Source organism: Paramacrobiotus metropolitanus, unplaced genomic scaffold (genome assembly GCF_019649055.1).
Source record: "Paramacrobiotus metropolitanus isolate TYO unplaced genomic scaffold, Prichtersi_v1.0 Parri_scaffold0000085, whole genome shotgun sequence".
In the NCBI taxonomy this organism is placed as follows: Eukaryota; Metazoa; Tardigrada; class Eutardigrada; order Parachela; family Macrobiotidae; genus Paramacrobiotus; species Paramacrobiotus metropolitanus.
The window spans coordinates 247,369-260,988 of NW_026570305.1; the positions used below are offsets into that span (position 1 = coordinate 247,369).

Consider the following 13,620-nt stretch of genomic DNA (forward strand, 5'->3'; position numbering starts at 1 on the left):
GTCAAGCTCTAAAATATTTATGAGATTCTCGGCAGCATACACAACAAATTGGGTGCGTCTCCTGCTCCGTACAAACTGTGGTTGTAGGATCGGTTGCCTACTCATGGCGGCGCGTAGCCATCTGTACCTACTGCACTCCCAAATGTTTTGTAAACTATATAATGCACTTATTGTAATTAGCCCAAACATCAGCCTGTTGGCGGATATTACGTTTTTAACACTAGTGCCGAAAATGATCTCAATGTCGATCTGTTTATTAGAAAATCTGTGTATGGATGATGGAGCATAATAAAGATTTTTGTGTACCGGTATAATATGTAGAGTAGTAACTTTGTGGAATAACCTTTTGCATGTCATTTTTAAATACTAATTATATATCAACAGGATGAGCAGTAGGCCACGTTATTCCGCGGCACTGCAGCGCGAAATTTCTTACATTTTACAGCAATTTCCCAAAGTCACCAAGAGCGTCATGTTCTGACCCAAACGCCCCCGGACAGCTGATTGACGAATCATATCCTAGCACTGACGTTTAAACGGGATTGGGTTTTCGTGTTCTAGCGAGTCATTGTATTAATAATAAGGATTTCCTCTTGGCTAAGACGCTTTAAGGTCCTTCGTTAATTATGGAGTGTTTTCCTGTAGAAGGCCATTACCTCCTCATTAGCCATGTTGTTTATTATTCAGGAGAACCTTCCTTTCAAATCGCTGCCGACAGCGAGAACGTGTCTTATCCTGTAGCGGGCTGCTTTCTTGCAGACCACCGTTATATGACCTCGGTATAAACATTTTCGCTTGCGCGATTTCTGAACAAGCATTCATGGTTAATTTCTGTTGATAGCTGTGTCAAAGTTGTTTAAAAATGAATAAATCTCTGTCAGCATTTGACCTATCGCAACACTCCCAGTCTAGCAATGACAGCTGCCTGCTAACATCGCATGCTGTGTGGGACCTAACGAGCATCTTCACCCTGTTCCAGTTTTTCATAACCTTAACTGTCAATACCGCTGTCCTTCTTGTTTTTGCAGTGCGACGCTCATTGTGGACGCCGTTTAATGTATACCTCTTCAACCTGCTGGTGGCCAACGTGCTGTACTGCTTAACCAGCAACATCTTCGATGTCCTGCACGCATTTTATCCTGTCTTTTGTTTTGGACGGGCGCTGTGCAATTTGAACATGTACGGTATGTGGGTGGTGACCTTGGTGCAGATGCTTTCGCATCCGTTGATCGCGCTGAATCGTCTGTGGGCGCTGTGGCTGCCCATTTCCTATCACAACCATTTGACCATTAGAACGGCGGTCGGGTTAAGCGGCATCGTCTGGCTAATTGCACACTGTGTTGCTCTGCCCGGACTGATCATGGATATTGCGTTTTACCGGCAAGCGGAAGACCAGTTTGGTTGCAATATTAATTTTGATGCCAGTCGCGGGCAGAAAACTTGGTTAATATTGATACAGTTCTTCAGTATGATGTGCCTGCTAATTGTGTTGGCTGCGTATCCGTTGATCTACCACAAGGAACGACACCGAAAAAAGGTCAGATCAACGAAACCCACAGCAACACCGGCAACCGAGGTCTCGACGAACCCGGTTAAGCGAATGTCCAAAGAAATCGCCGTTACGCTTTCTCTACACCATAATCCGCGGCGTTCTCGAGCGTTTTTATTGCTGACGGTTTTAACCATCAGTGTCTTCATCAACTGGACAACCGGGGTGTTCTACTACTTCTCGCAACCGTTCACCGGCTACAGTAATCCGATTCTGGATAGTGTAACGCAGTACACCTTCACCATCCAAGTGGTCGCTGACCCGGTGTTATTTGCGCTGGCGCTGAAATCTGTGCGCACCGCTATCATTGATATTGTTTGTTCCTGTCGAGCTTGACCTAAGCAATTAGATAGATTCTGGATTCCCGGAAGTTTTTGCGGATTGCGGAAGTCTTGGGCACGTTTTCTTCATGAAACTGTTTTTGAAATTCAACCTCGCAGCAGGATTATCGGCAATTATCCGTCTTAAAAAGAGATTTCCGTAATAGGTCGCTAGCTTTCTTAATATTTAATTGGATTCCTCATATTTAATTGCGTCCCGCTATCGACTACGGACTATGTAATTATTGATTTTTTCGGGCAAGCATAAAATCGCTTCAGTTTTTGTCGAATACATAAATTTCACTTTAATATGTTCGGCGCAAGGATCATGCCTACGAAGAAAAGATACTGTCATAAAAAATCAGTAATTCCTTTCTCTTGTCACTATATAAACAGTCACTGATACCTGGTGTTTATTTGAAAATCCATTAACATAAATAAAGTAGCGCCAAATATATTACGCCTCATTCAACGATTTTAGTCCAGCCAGACGTAGGAGCGCCCGTGAAAGCTGTTAAATTTTCATCTTAAGTGAGTTGATCATTTTACAGTGTGGCGTTCGCAGAAAGCAGGCATCCGGCTTCGCTTTTGGGAAAGATTTCCTTCGTAATCAATGCCACGGAAATGATGAGCGTTAAAGCCTGGAAAATTGTAAGCGGCAGCAGAATGCATTAAACCACCAACTCAACGTGAATTATCTGAATACGACATAGCGTTATTTGTCCCCTTATTACATATTTTGCTCACCTTCATAAGAAGTGACAGTGTGATCGGTATTACATCTCCAAGAAGAAGTTCCAGTTTCAAGTCTTTGAAAATTTTACGAGCTTCCATAATGGCTGCTTCCAGCGCTTTTATATCCCTGGAGAAAATGAGGCAAACAGGGTTGTATTGGCTAAACATGCAAAGTCAACCAAAAAGCTGTACTTACCGGCAGAGTGTCACGGCTTTGGCGTTGACAGCAGCAGTTTTCAAGAGGATGGATGACGTCAACGCTGGCAGCACGATATTCTAAATTAAAACGACCGAATTTGACAACGCCTATTACCCAGTACTCATGCGGGAAATTAGGATTACCTCTTGGCGTACTACTGCCGCATTAAATGGGAATAACACCAATATCAGCGCGTAACACGTTATTACGAACGCATCATTCAACAGGGAACCCGTTACGAGGCCCGCTGCAAAACTGAGCACAAGAGTTAAGTCAAAAACAAATGCCGCGGTTAATACGCTGCCCAGTCGATTTTGCAGGACGCTGTCCAAACGGTCCAGAGTTTCATAATAACACAGCACTTCCTTAAGGTCATCAGTCGCCGTTGCGACATTCTTCGATGACAGGTCATACAAAAGCTTTCTAATACCAAGCAATCTCTGACATACAAATTCGTTGCCGGTTTGCAAGACCAGGGCGACAAAGACGAAAGTGGATTGAATGTGCAGTGAATACAGAAATGGCAGAGCTACTGAAAAAACCCAGTAAAGATAATTCTGCCATCCAACAGAAACCATTCCCAGGAAAACGGTGTTTTCAGTTAGGTACTTCATCCGTGTATTATCACTGTTCAGCCACCAGAGACCATCGCCGATACAGAACAGTGTCACCGAGATGAAAAGCACAATCAGCATCCGCCGGTTGAGATGATGCATGAAACCGGCTTTCAGCTGATTGGACGTGTTCATTGTTTTGATGATCGTGGTGGATAGCGCGTTGAAGAATTTCTCGTTGAGGTGTATGTTGAGCATATTCAGGGTGATGACTAAGCCAGCGCGACAGGAAATGAAGAGATGTTGGCTGGCCACGAAAACGTCACCCATTGTCAAAGGCCGGTTATTCTGCATGGCCCGCTGGATGTTGTTAGTGAAATAAATTGCTCCACTGCTGAACGAAAGTAAGACAAAAATTATACCAAAAATTCGCGAAATTATCTTAGCTTGCCGACCGTAGCCAAGTGGGAAGGTGAACAAGACGGTAAAATGCGAAGACTGGGTCATTGTAAGTTTGTAACTTGAATGACAGTGCACCCTCCATACGGTTTCGGAAATCTAAAAATCCAGCTCAAGTCGTTACAGCGTTGAGCCGTGGAATGTGTCGCTCGGAGAGAGCTGACGATTTTGAATCTCCTGTCCTGTATTATTCGATGAGTGTTTGCTTAATGCAGTTTGTCTCCTCTACTTGGAAGTATGTGGAAAGTGTGTGCTCAGCATTAGCTGATCACACACTGTGTAAGGCAATCCCGATACCCTGGGACAACGAGGGCCGTTGGATTATCTACACGGTATTCATAACGTTCAGTACTATTGCCTAAGCGATTGGTGATGCCCATGGTCTATGACTCCATGGTGATGGCTGGTAAAGTTGACGAACGCTTGCAATGCAATCCAATATATTAATAAAATAAGCCTTAGCGAATTCCATTTCTGTCACCCTTTTGTGAGCGAACCACTAAACCCAACTTTGATGTCCATATGTCACTCAATAGCGCCCAACTTACAGATTTGCAGAAACCAGTCAGTTTTTCGAAAGTATGTAAGGTTTAAGAGAAAAATTAAAAAGAATTTAACATAAAAAGTCTATGGGAAAAGTGGAGAACCCACCACTGCAAACCCACCCACGCCACCACTGTCACGAACAGCATACGAAAAGCATCCATCTACACTTGATGGAACTTTGGTGTCAATTAGTTATCGGAATGCCTTTAGTTCATAAAATTTTTATTAAGAGTTAGTTTTTAAAATATGTAGGCTTTGAAAGTGATGTTTCGTGAAGACTGAACATGCAGAATCTCCTGGAAAGTGGGAACAACCCAAATTCCAAAGATAAAGTAGTTGCCTTTCGCAACGGGTTTATTAGATTTATTAATAAAACTGCTTCTACAGAGCGGTTGGCTTTGGTAATATGTATCGTGCTGATGTGCCAATAAAGTGGAAACCCCTTTTTTTTCAAATCGCCAATAAACATGATTTTGTGAGAGACTGAAAGTCGATTTTGAGAATTTTGGTGTTCGACTGGAATTGATGTGGACTGCTTGAGCAAATCAGCGAGTCCCAGTCCCACCGGGCGTACGGACTAGGATTCGAGTCTAACCACCGCCCGGGGGGAGAAGGCGGCCCAAGGCCGCAAATCTTTTCCGGGGAGTGAAGTGAGGAACGCGTATTTTAAAAGTCCGCAGGGGGAGGGAGTGGAGGTTAAAATATTTTTCGAAAGGCTAAGGAACGTAGACAAAAACGGTTTTATGATAACAAAAACCGCATTTTTAGCATTTAAAAATTAAAGTAAACAGAAGTATTAAAAAGCGAAACGTATCCGCATTCTAATCTGCCTTTCCGCCAGCTACAAAGCAATCCGTCAGATCATCTCCCATCAAAGGTCAAAACAAAAAAAATTAGGGGAACACCCTCCCCGGTGCGCCTGGGTGCGCCTACATTAATGAACCATCTGTGCGGACGTAGGCGTGAAGCGACAATGCGTCTATCGGGTTGAAGATGTTGTTGGCGTTTAATGGGTTGAGTTGGGGATGGGTTGGGGTTGGGGATGCGACAATGCGTTGGGGATGTACTACACGAATGCACAGATTTTTGCCAAAGTTGAATACGCACGTACAGTAACAGAAATCGGAAGCATAGGCGACACCTATCTGCAGCGGGGGTCGCAAACAATACACTGCGTTCAAGTTGTCGACGTTAATTAATAATAAAAAATTCACCAACAAACACAACGAAATTTTGAAGTCTTCATCAGGTTTAAATTGTTTTGTGTGTAAACAGTAGGAGGAAACTGGACACTGAACATAATTTTATTCTAAGTGGTCTAAACTCTAAAGGTTAACATCTTTGGTCGTACCGTCGTATCACTGGATTGTTTTCTCGGTCACAACGCACTGACTAAAATTTAACGAAGCTCCGAATGGTATCTGAACCAATAGAATTACTGTAATACGGCTACAAAAATTCCAGTAATTAGTAATTACAGTATGGAGCTTTTCTTATTTGCAGTTCTTGACAACTGACCGCCATATGCTGCTGATTGATTTGGGAGAAGCTTAAAAACTTTGTTTAATAATTGCAAACAAAAAGCACACATTCCTGAAAATTTTCAAATTTTTCGGGTCTACTTTAAGGTTAAATCTGAAATCAGCGGAACGCGACAATGTTTTCTCAAAACAGCCTTAAACATTTAATTAGTAAACTGTGATACATTCTAACTGCTACTATTCTGTCAGTGAACTATGGCTAAAATAAAGAATAATTTACGACAAAAGTTATGATAAGCAGTTAACCAAATATATATTTGGGAAATACTGTCTGTCTCTTCCAATGAAACTAATCAAACTATATTATTGTTATTATTATTATACGCTCCTCCGCTCAACAAAATTAAATGTGCTGTCATGGGTTAATGCTTTGTAGTTTTCTTAAATAACAGTTTATCGCCGATTTATTCCGCGCAGTTTGCGCGGGGTCTGCTATTGCCGTTTAATTCCGGTTTCATAGTCCGTGGGACTTGCAGTATACGTCAAACAGCTTTAAACTACGCATGCTATCTTGGGGTCGGGTGCAAAATTTTGACTTTTCTCCAGTTTATTTTGTACGGCGCTTATGGTACTGTTGATATTGCCAGTGCAACTTTAGTTAAGCGCCAAAGAAATTTATCCCGTTCCAAAATATCATCACCAAGCCTACAGTCTGTTTTTTCCGACGGACCGTGCGGATACCGCATGATTACCATGCATTTCGCAGGGTTTTAGTTACAATATCGTACACAGGTGTAGCCGCTCGCGTGAGTTATGCCACACAGTTGGTGTACGGGAAAAACGCGCACCAAATATACCCACGCTGACCGGGCAAAATGCACGACTCTTAGCTACCGTACGAGTACTCTTGCTAGCTTTTTTCCATTTTGATTTCTCGTTTTGAATGACGTTGGTATTGTCTAAAATTAGAAAAATTAGAGCTCTGACAATTAATTTTGTCTTGTGTTCCATAAGAAAGGCATAAACATAGGGCTCTGATGTGTATAATAAGTCAACATCGGATTTGTTGTGGTTTTTGGGGTGCCCCTAATGGGGGGAGGCAGACTGAGCAAACACTATTCTGGTGTCTAGAGGACGACTGCTGTGAGATACAGAACGGTTTGTCTCGGAAAATTATAAAATAAAACTGAGAATAGAAAATGTCCATCTTAAAAATCAATAACAGAGGCATTTTCAAACTAAACGTTAACTAACGTACCACCGTACTGTCCGTGCATATTGCCCGCCCAGCGTGTGTATATTTGGTGCGCAGTTTTCCCGTAAACCAACTGTGTGGTATAACTCAAGCGAGCGGCTACAGTACCATATCGTATCGCTGTTTCGGAGTGGCCTGCGCTGAAAGTCTGAGTCTGAATCTGATTCTGAATGCTAAAAGTCTGAGTCTGAATACTAAAAGTCTGATTCTGATTCCTGCAACTCTGAATCTGAATACGAGGAGGAGCTACCTTGGCCCGATCAAAGGCATATGCGCGACCATAAACCGATCACTGTGCCCGTGTCTGTACACGCTGAGCCACGTGATTTTGTACACCGCTTAGGCGCCCTGCGATGGCAGTGTACGGCACGCACATCTGTTGATCATTCAACCTTTTACACCTCGTGCTATTTTCACTTTTTTTAACTTTCCAACTAGTGTTTAAAAATATTTAGGAAACAGAAATTTTTATGCAGTTTGCTAGGGGCTGTTCCATTGTAAGCCAAGAAACTTTTGAGTGGCGGAATTTCTCGCAGACATAGCACAGGACATCGGTCAACAGTGCCAAGAAGAGGCTGCACTTACGAAAACTGACATGGTTCTCTTGGCAGAAATATAAAATTAATATCTGCATGTCACCTTTTTTTTCTAAATTTTGGAATATTAGTTGACAAGATTTTAAGAGATACTGGAGAGCTGTTCGTCGAGATACCGTTCGTCGCTGTTCGGATTAGATAATAAACGGTTGATTAAACTTTACATGCTGCTGCGTGCAGGCTGCCGTCGCTGGGTGGTAATCCGTGTTGCACGCACATGGAAGCAGTGATCGGTTTATGGTCGGGTGCATGCCTTTGATCGGGCCAAGGTAGCTCCTCCTCGTACCAAACTCTGAATCTGAATAATAAGACACTAAGTATGGCAGGTGACGACCCGAGTCTCTAATTAAAATTGTAATAATGAAGTGGTGTTAAGACAATAATTAATAGCTCGTATAGATAACACTTATCTATACGAGTAATTATAAATTATAGACTAGTATTAGGCGGTGGGAACTCAGAACTGCCCGTAAACAACAACACGGGGCGCGGGACAGGGACGTTACGAATACGCTTGTGCGGTAAAAAATGTTGTTTTGCGTCCAGTGTAGGATGAGATAGCCGGTAATTCCTCTGAATTTACCGAACGAGCCTGTGCCAGCATAATATGCGCCATTTAAATGTGCTTTTATGTTGCATACTGTGCATAGAGTAAGGAACATGCATGTATGCAGTAATTATACGTGTTATCAGCTAGCTAGTATCAGTTATTTGCTAACGGCATTTTTCATACGTCATGTTATTCGTTGTTTCTAATTTTGCCGTTTAATTAGCTTTGCCGGCTCTCCAAAAAATAACTGGTAAAATAAAATTAGTAATCCAGTAAAGCTGGTCTGAACTGATCAATTTATACCAAATCTAGATATACTGGGTTTGACAGAAGTTTGTAATTACTGCACTTTATCGCAGGTGTTAACGTACGGTAGCCACGTCACAAGTTAAACCACCAAAATTAATGGTTGTGACATGCTCTGGTGTACTTGTACTCACAAGTACAGCAGGATGACCAACCTTACTCAGGCAATAAAGATGGAATATGCTCTAGATGTACACTAATGGAAACTCCTCGGAAATATTAGCACTAATATTTCCTACACACACGCGCGTACACACACACTCAGGATCCTGCTAGGACGATGTTGTTGTCCCAGATTTAGTCGGATGATGTTACTTCCGACTCACACACACTGACTTCCGCTCAGATAACTATCCCTAGTTGTCTTTACGAAGGTCACCACAACACACACGAATATCCGGATATCTCAACACAAGTTTATTTGATCTTATTTCGCTAGCTCACAAATCGATCGACTGATTCTGCCTCCAGAATCAGGTAAAAACCCAGCGTGTTACAACATGGAATTACTCGTAATAAATCACTTAACACAGGACAAACCGCACCGTCGTACAGACGCGTGCCGGAGCTCATACAAGTTAACCAAAAGCAATACTCGTACTGTGGTACATGCGCCATAGCATGTTATCCCCATCAACAAAGGTGCACGTCCGCGGGCACAAAACCCGACAAAGAACAAAAGGAAATAGCAGGAACATGTTATTCTTACAACTAAAGGGAATCCATTCCTCCACGCGATCGCTCCAAGTCGTGCCCAAATTGATGGTCCGGTCCCGGTCCTTCCACTGCTTTCCACGTCGCTACAGTTGATCCACTTTGTCCGCTTTCTCCGCGTCCAGTTCCACAATGTTGTCCAAGGCCAGGAGGGAATTGCGCCATTCCACCTCCGCACGAACAATACGTGCGTATTGTTCAGGGTTGTTCTTCTTCTGCTGCTCCAGTTTCTTGATGGCTGCAGTGATGTCCTTACTGTAAGTAATCAGATTGGACGGCTCTGGCAAACCCCACTCTGCAAGGATGTTAGCCGCATCCTTATGCGCCTGCAGTGCCATACTAGCACAGGCCGTCTGTACCAAGTTCAGTGCATGAGCCAATCGAGCTGGCTCTTGCAGTGGTTCCGGCATGTTCATCCAGGATGAATAGTCGCGAATGACTGGTGCACTAGCTTCCTGCGGGACGAACTTCACAATCCCGAATTTCTCCGACAACGCCTCGGACAGGTCCACCACAGCGTAATGCATACGCCAGTACCATGGAGAGTACTTTTCCACGTTGGCCAGCGCATTGACAGCCTTGCGCACATGGGAGAACATCGCTTCTTTCTCCTTGACGAATGACAACTGCTGGTCGTTCTGCACCACTGTCTCCGCTTGAACACGCCATTCCGGACCAGCACCATAAGCGTGGTTTATCACCTGCTGAGCCACAAGAAGAGCTGATGGGCGCGGATGGAAGAAAGTCTGCTTTCCCGGCAATGGCACCAGTACTGGTGTCATTTCGGCTATTTCCATGTGGTCGACGACAAACTGCACTACCTCCAACATAAACGTGGCTGAGGAACGAATTTTCCCCATCGAAAAGCCTTTTCCGTTTGGCAGCTTCCGCGCAATAATCAGCGCGTTCACTTCGCATCGCCGTTTGTCAAACTTGCCGTATCCATGTTGATCGGCATGAATCTCTTGAAACTGGGGAATCTCTGGTTGTGCCACCGCCAAGATATCGTCCGATGTCTTGAACGTTCTGGTATCAGGAACCAACTCCAAAAACTGCACATGCTGCTGAAGGATTAGAAGCAGATCCTTCCATGCACCTCTTTCCAGTAACTGAGTGCACTCCTGTAGCACGTACACATCATCGGCATTCTCCACCATGACGTCTCGCAACATTCCCAGTACGCTCGGTCGAGAAGTGTTCTGGTGGTCGTATTCGCCCATCGAAGGCTTCATCAATTCCTGCTCCACCGCTGGCATTCCACCACGGATCAGGGTAAGCTGATCCATACGATCCAGCACGCACACCTTCTTAAACAGCGTCTTTGTGGTTAAGATGTTGTTAACCACTCGGACGGACGCTGTTGTCTTCTGATGAGCATGTTCATGCTCCTCGCGTCCCTTGACGACCGGTGCAGTGAATTCCTTCTCTTTCTCCTTATCAAGGATTGCGAAGCGACTGTGTGGCGCTGTGTGTGTAACAGACACTCCCAAGAAGGTGACTTTCTTCTTTTGGTTCTGCAAGTATTCGCGCCCAACAATATAAAATACAGTACTGTATTTTGTAGCAAAAATGTATTTGCTTACTCACTCATCAGAACATTGTACAGTGTTTTACCGACATCAGCAATCAACTATCGGTCTTTTAGTTGTTAGCACTGGTAGTTTATTATTACCGTAACTACATTTACTGTAGTAATCTTACCACAGAATTCAACGTTGAATTCATCCCGCTTTCAGACGGTGCCATGCGACTGCGGCCTCGTCCCACTCCCGCTGAGCGGAGTTTCGCGTCCGACAAACGCTGGAACTGCAATCAACATGTACATGTTGATTTACTAATACATTGGTATTCCTGTAGTTCTATGCTGATACAACAACACCTCATAAAATACTGTCCAGTATTTTATCGCTTTTAATGGTTACCTAACATTAGCAATGATTATGCTGTATTGGGACAGTTGCTGTACAGTAACACATTTTAGCAGTCTTCCACCGTTTACCCGTTCGTTCTGGTCCTTGAACTCACTGCTCAGAGTACCCACGTCTGCAGCATCCGTACCGCTCTTCTACAATCAACATGAACGTGTTGATTCACATACTTCACGACTCTCGTTTTACAGTTAACAATATGAGCATATTGTTACTCTAATTAGTCCGCAGTAAGTTCCTCAACTTACAGCTTCAGTTTGTAGTCCTTCTGCCTTCAGGATTCCTCTCCCAGATCCAGGCATCAGTGCTTCACACACTTTCATCTGCGGAGGTCTCTGTGTGGGTTGATTCTGTCCAGAATCAACATCGTCCGCATCCAGACCGTGCACATAACTTCGGTAGAGTTGACCGTGCTCTTCTTCAGAGTCAGGACTGGATGCACGCTGCATCTTGACAGTACTCACGAGCAGTACAAACAACGAAAACTAATAAAACTGAACAGTTTTATTTTCAAATAGAATACTTATACTCGAAGGCACGAAAAACTTAAAAGATACAGATCTGCACTTTTACAGTTTTACGCAGCACACTACACTGACATGTGCGGTTCTGAACTTTTCGCTCAAGAGCCGCGTGCAGCAACACACCGCCATGTGCTCTGTGACGTCACCGACACCGCAAGTAGTGAAGGCTAGCCTTCCTCCGACTAGTTCACTTCCGGTAGTACTTGTACTAGTACTAATTCTTTAATACACAATAAAAGTGTGATTTTAGTTTGCATTTACCAATGCATATTTCTTTTGTTTTCTCACTTTCTTATCCGCTGATTAACAGTTAGCTTTTTGTGTTTAAACTGCAGTTTTACTGTACTTTCTCAAAACACAGTCAATTCCAAACCACAGCATGACTTTAATGAACTTTCCAAGCAAAGTCAGTTACACCACGTCAAGACAGATGAAATAATGCGACTGCATCATTAGTCAACATATTATTCTGAACAGGATAATTTCCATAAAATTCCCAATCAGAATTTTTAATTAACTAACTGGCTATTGTCGGGAACAGATCAATCAGTACTGATTGATTTTACATTAATAAACACCACTTCCCAATCACCATCGGTTTTGGTTAGGAAAACACAAAACAACTCACAAGTTAGACAACTGTAATTCGCGATCTACATCCGGTTCTGACTCGTAATCAGACAGCTCCGCAGGTTCCACAGCTTCCGCCTGCATAACACCTGCCATGTACGGAGTGCATGTAGATACTCGTACTAGTGTCTATGAAAGGTCAACGTTACCTTCAACACACTGCGGCATCGGGGCACCCTGTCCTGGGGCTCCAGCCACCATTGCTTGCTGTCCAAATGCAGCATCACCTGGCAAACCCGCATTGCCATTTCCGTTGGCGATATTGACATCCGGCATCGGTTCATCCACTTGAATCTGCTGTCCAGCAGGTTCCTGTCGAGCGATCAGCATTTGCATCGGAAGTTGAGCCGGTTGAGCCACTTGACCTTGAGCTTGACCTTGGCCTTGGTTGCGATGTGCCAACCATTCCGGCCAATCACAGTCCACCGGTGCCAACTCCGGAAACTTGCACCAACGGGCCAACGCGTTGAACTTCTGGCTCGCTGTGTAAGTTCGCCATCCAGCATAACGGTTCCCGGCAGGCACCACACCTTGCACAATAACTTCTGCAGGCTGGTTGATCGGTCGACCATCATCCAGACGTCGCTCTCCACGTTGGAAATGGGCCTGAGCCGGTGCATTTCCTCCGGCTCGCTGCTGATAACGGAAACGAACTTGGTCCCGATTAAAGCGACCACCACGGCCACGACCGCGACCGTAGTTCTGATATTGCTGTTGATGAGTCGGGGCTTCATCTCCATACAGCGCAGTAGTCAACATACTGTACAGGGATCGACGAGGACGGTCCATAATGAATATAAGAGTACTATTATATTCAAAATCGAAAGGTCACTTAACGACTGTAATCAACGGAAGTAAGATATGACTTTTCCACAATAAGAAAAGTCTGCAAACGATTTAAAAGCACACTGAAATACTGTCTCCGGATTTCAGCCAGATAAGCCATGCAGCTGCTCAGTTGCATGCTCGTACACGTCGGCACGTCTTCCACTCAGTTCGTACAAGTAGTACTTACTTGTACTTAGGATTCTGGTTAATTAGTCTACCAGCTCTCGACTTCTTTACCTGGCTCTGCACCTGTGCAGGCCCAGGGTTCACCGCTTGCTTAGCTGGCACGGCTGCAGCCGGTACAATTGGTTGCAGTGCCTCGACCGGATCAATGTCAAGATCAAGAACATTATCCGTGGCCAACATCTTTTTTGCCCTTCGTGGTTTATGGGAAAAGTCAAAAACAGTCTCATCGGTTTTTGGCTCTTCCGGCATGGTATAATCCA

The 13,620-nt window shown here is 44.1% G+C and overlaps 3 protein-coding genes across 3 annotated transcripts; 1 reads left to right on the plus strand and 2 right to left on the minus strand.

Annotated features, from left to right (window-relative positions):
* The first annotated feature begins 862 nt into the window (after positions 1–862).
* Positions 863–1,885, plus strand: LOC129596029 (5-hydroxytryptamine receptor 1D-like). Its single transcript, XM_055493184.1, has one exon. The coding sequence runs from the start codon at positions 863–865 to the stop codon at positions 1,883–1,885; it is 1,023 nt and encodes a 340-aa protein (XP_055349159.1).
* Positions 1,886–2,252: 367 nt separating this feature from the next.
* On the minus strand, positions 2,253–3,932 carry LOC129596072 (uncharacterized). Its single transcript, XM_055493233.1, has 4 exons — positions 2,947–3,932; positions 2,801–2,880; positions 2,617–2,731; positions 2,253–2,510 (listed from the first exon to the last, which is right to left on the minus strand). The coding sequence occupies exons 1-4, from the start codon at positions 3,862–3,864 to the stop codon at positions 2,415–2,417; spliced, it is 1,209 nt and encodes a 402-aa protein (XP_055349208.1). The 5' UTR covers positions 3,865–3,932; the 3' UTR covers positions 2,253–2,414.
* A 5,063-nt stretch (positions 3,933–8,995) lies between these two features.
* LOC129596047 (uncharacterized) lies at positions 8,996–11,783 on the minus strand. Its single transcript, XM_055493204.1, has 4 exons — positions 11,441–11,783; positions 11,264–11,329; positions 10,966–11,070; positions 8,996–10,778 (listed from the first exon to the last, which is right to left on the minus strand). The coding sequence occupies exons 1-4, from the start codon at positions 11,639–11,641 to the stop codon at positions 9,351–9,353; spliced, it is 1,800 nt and encodes a 599-aa protein (XP_055349179.1). The 5' UTR covers positions 11,642–11,783; the 3' UTR covers positions 8,996–9,350.
* Positions 11,784–13,620: the final 1,837 nt, after the last annotated feature.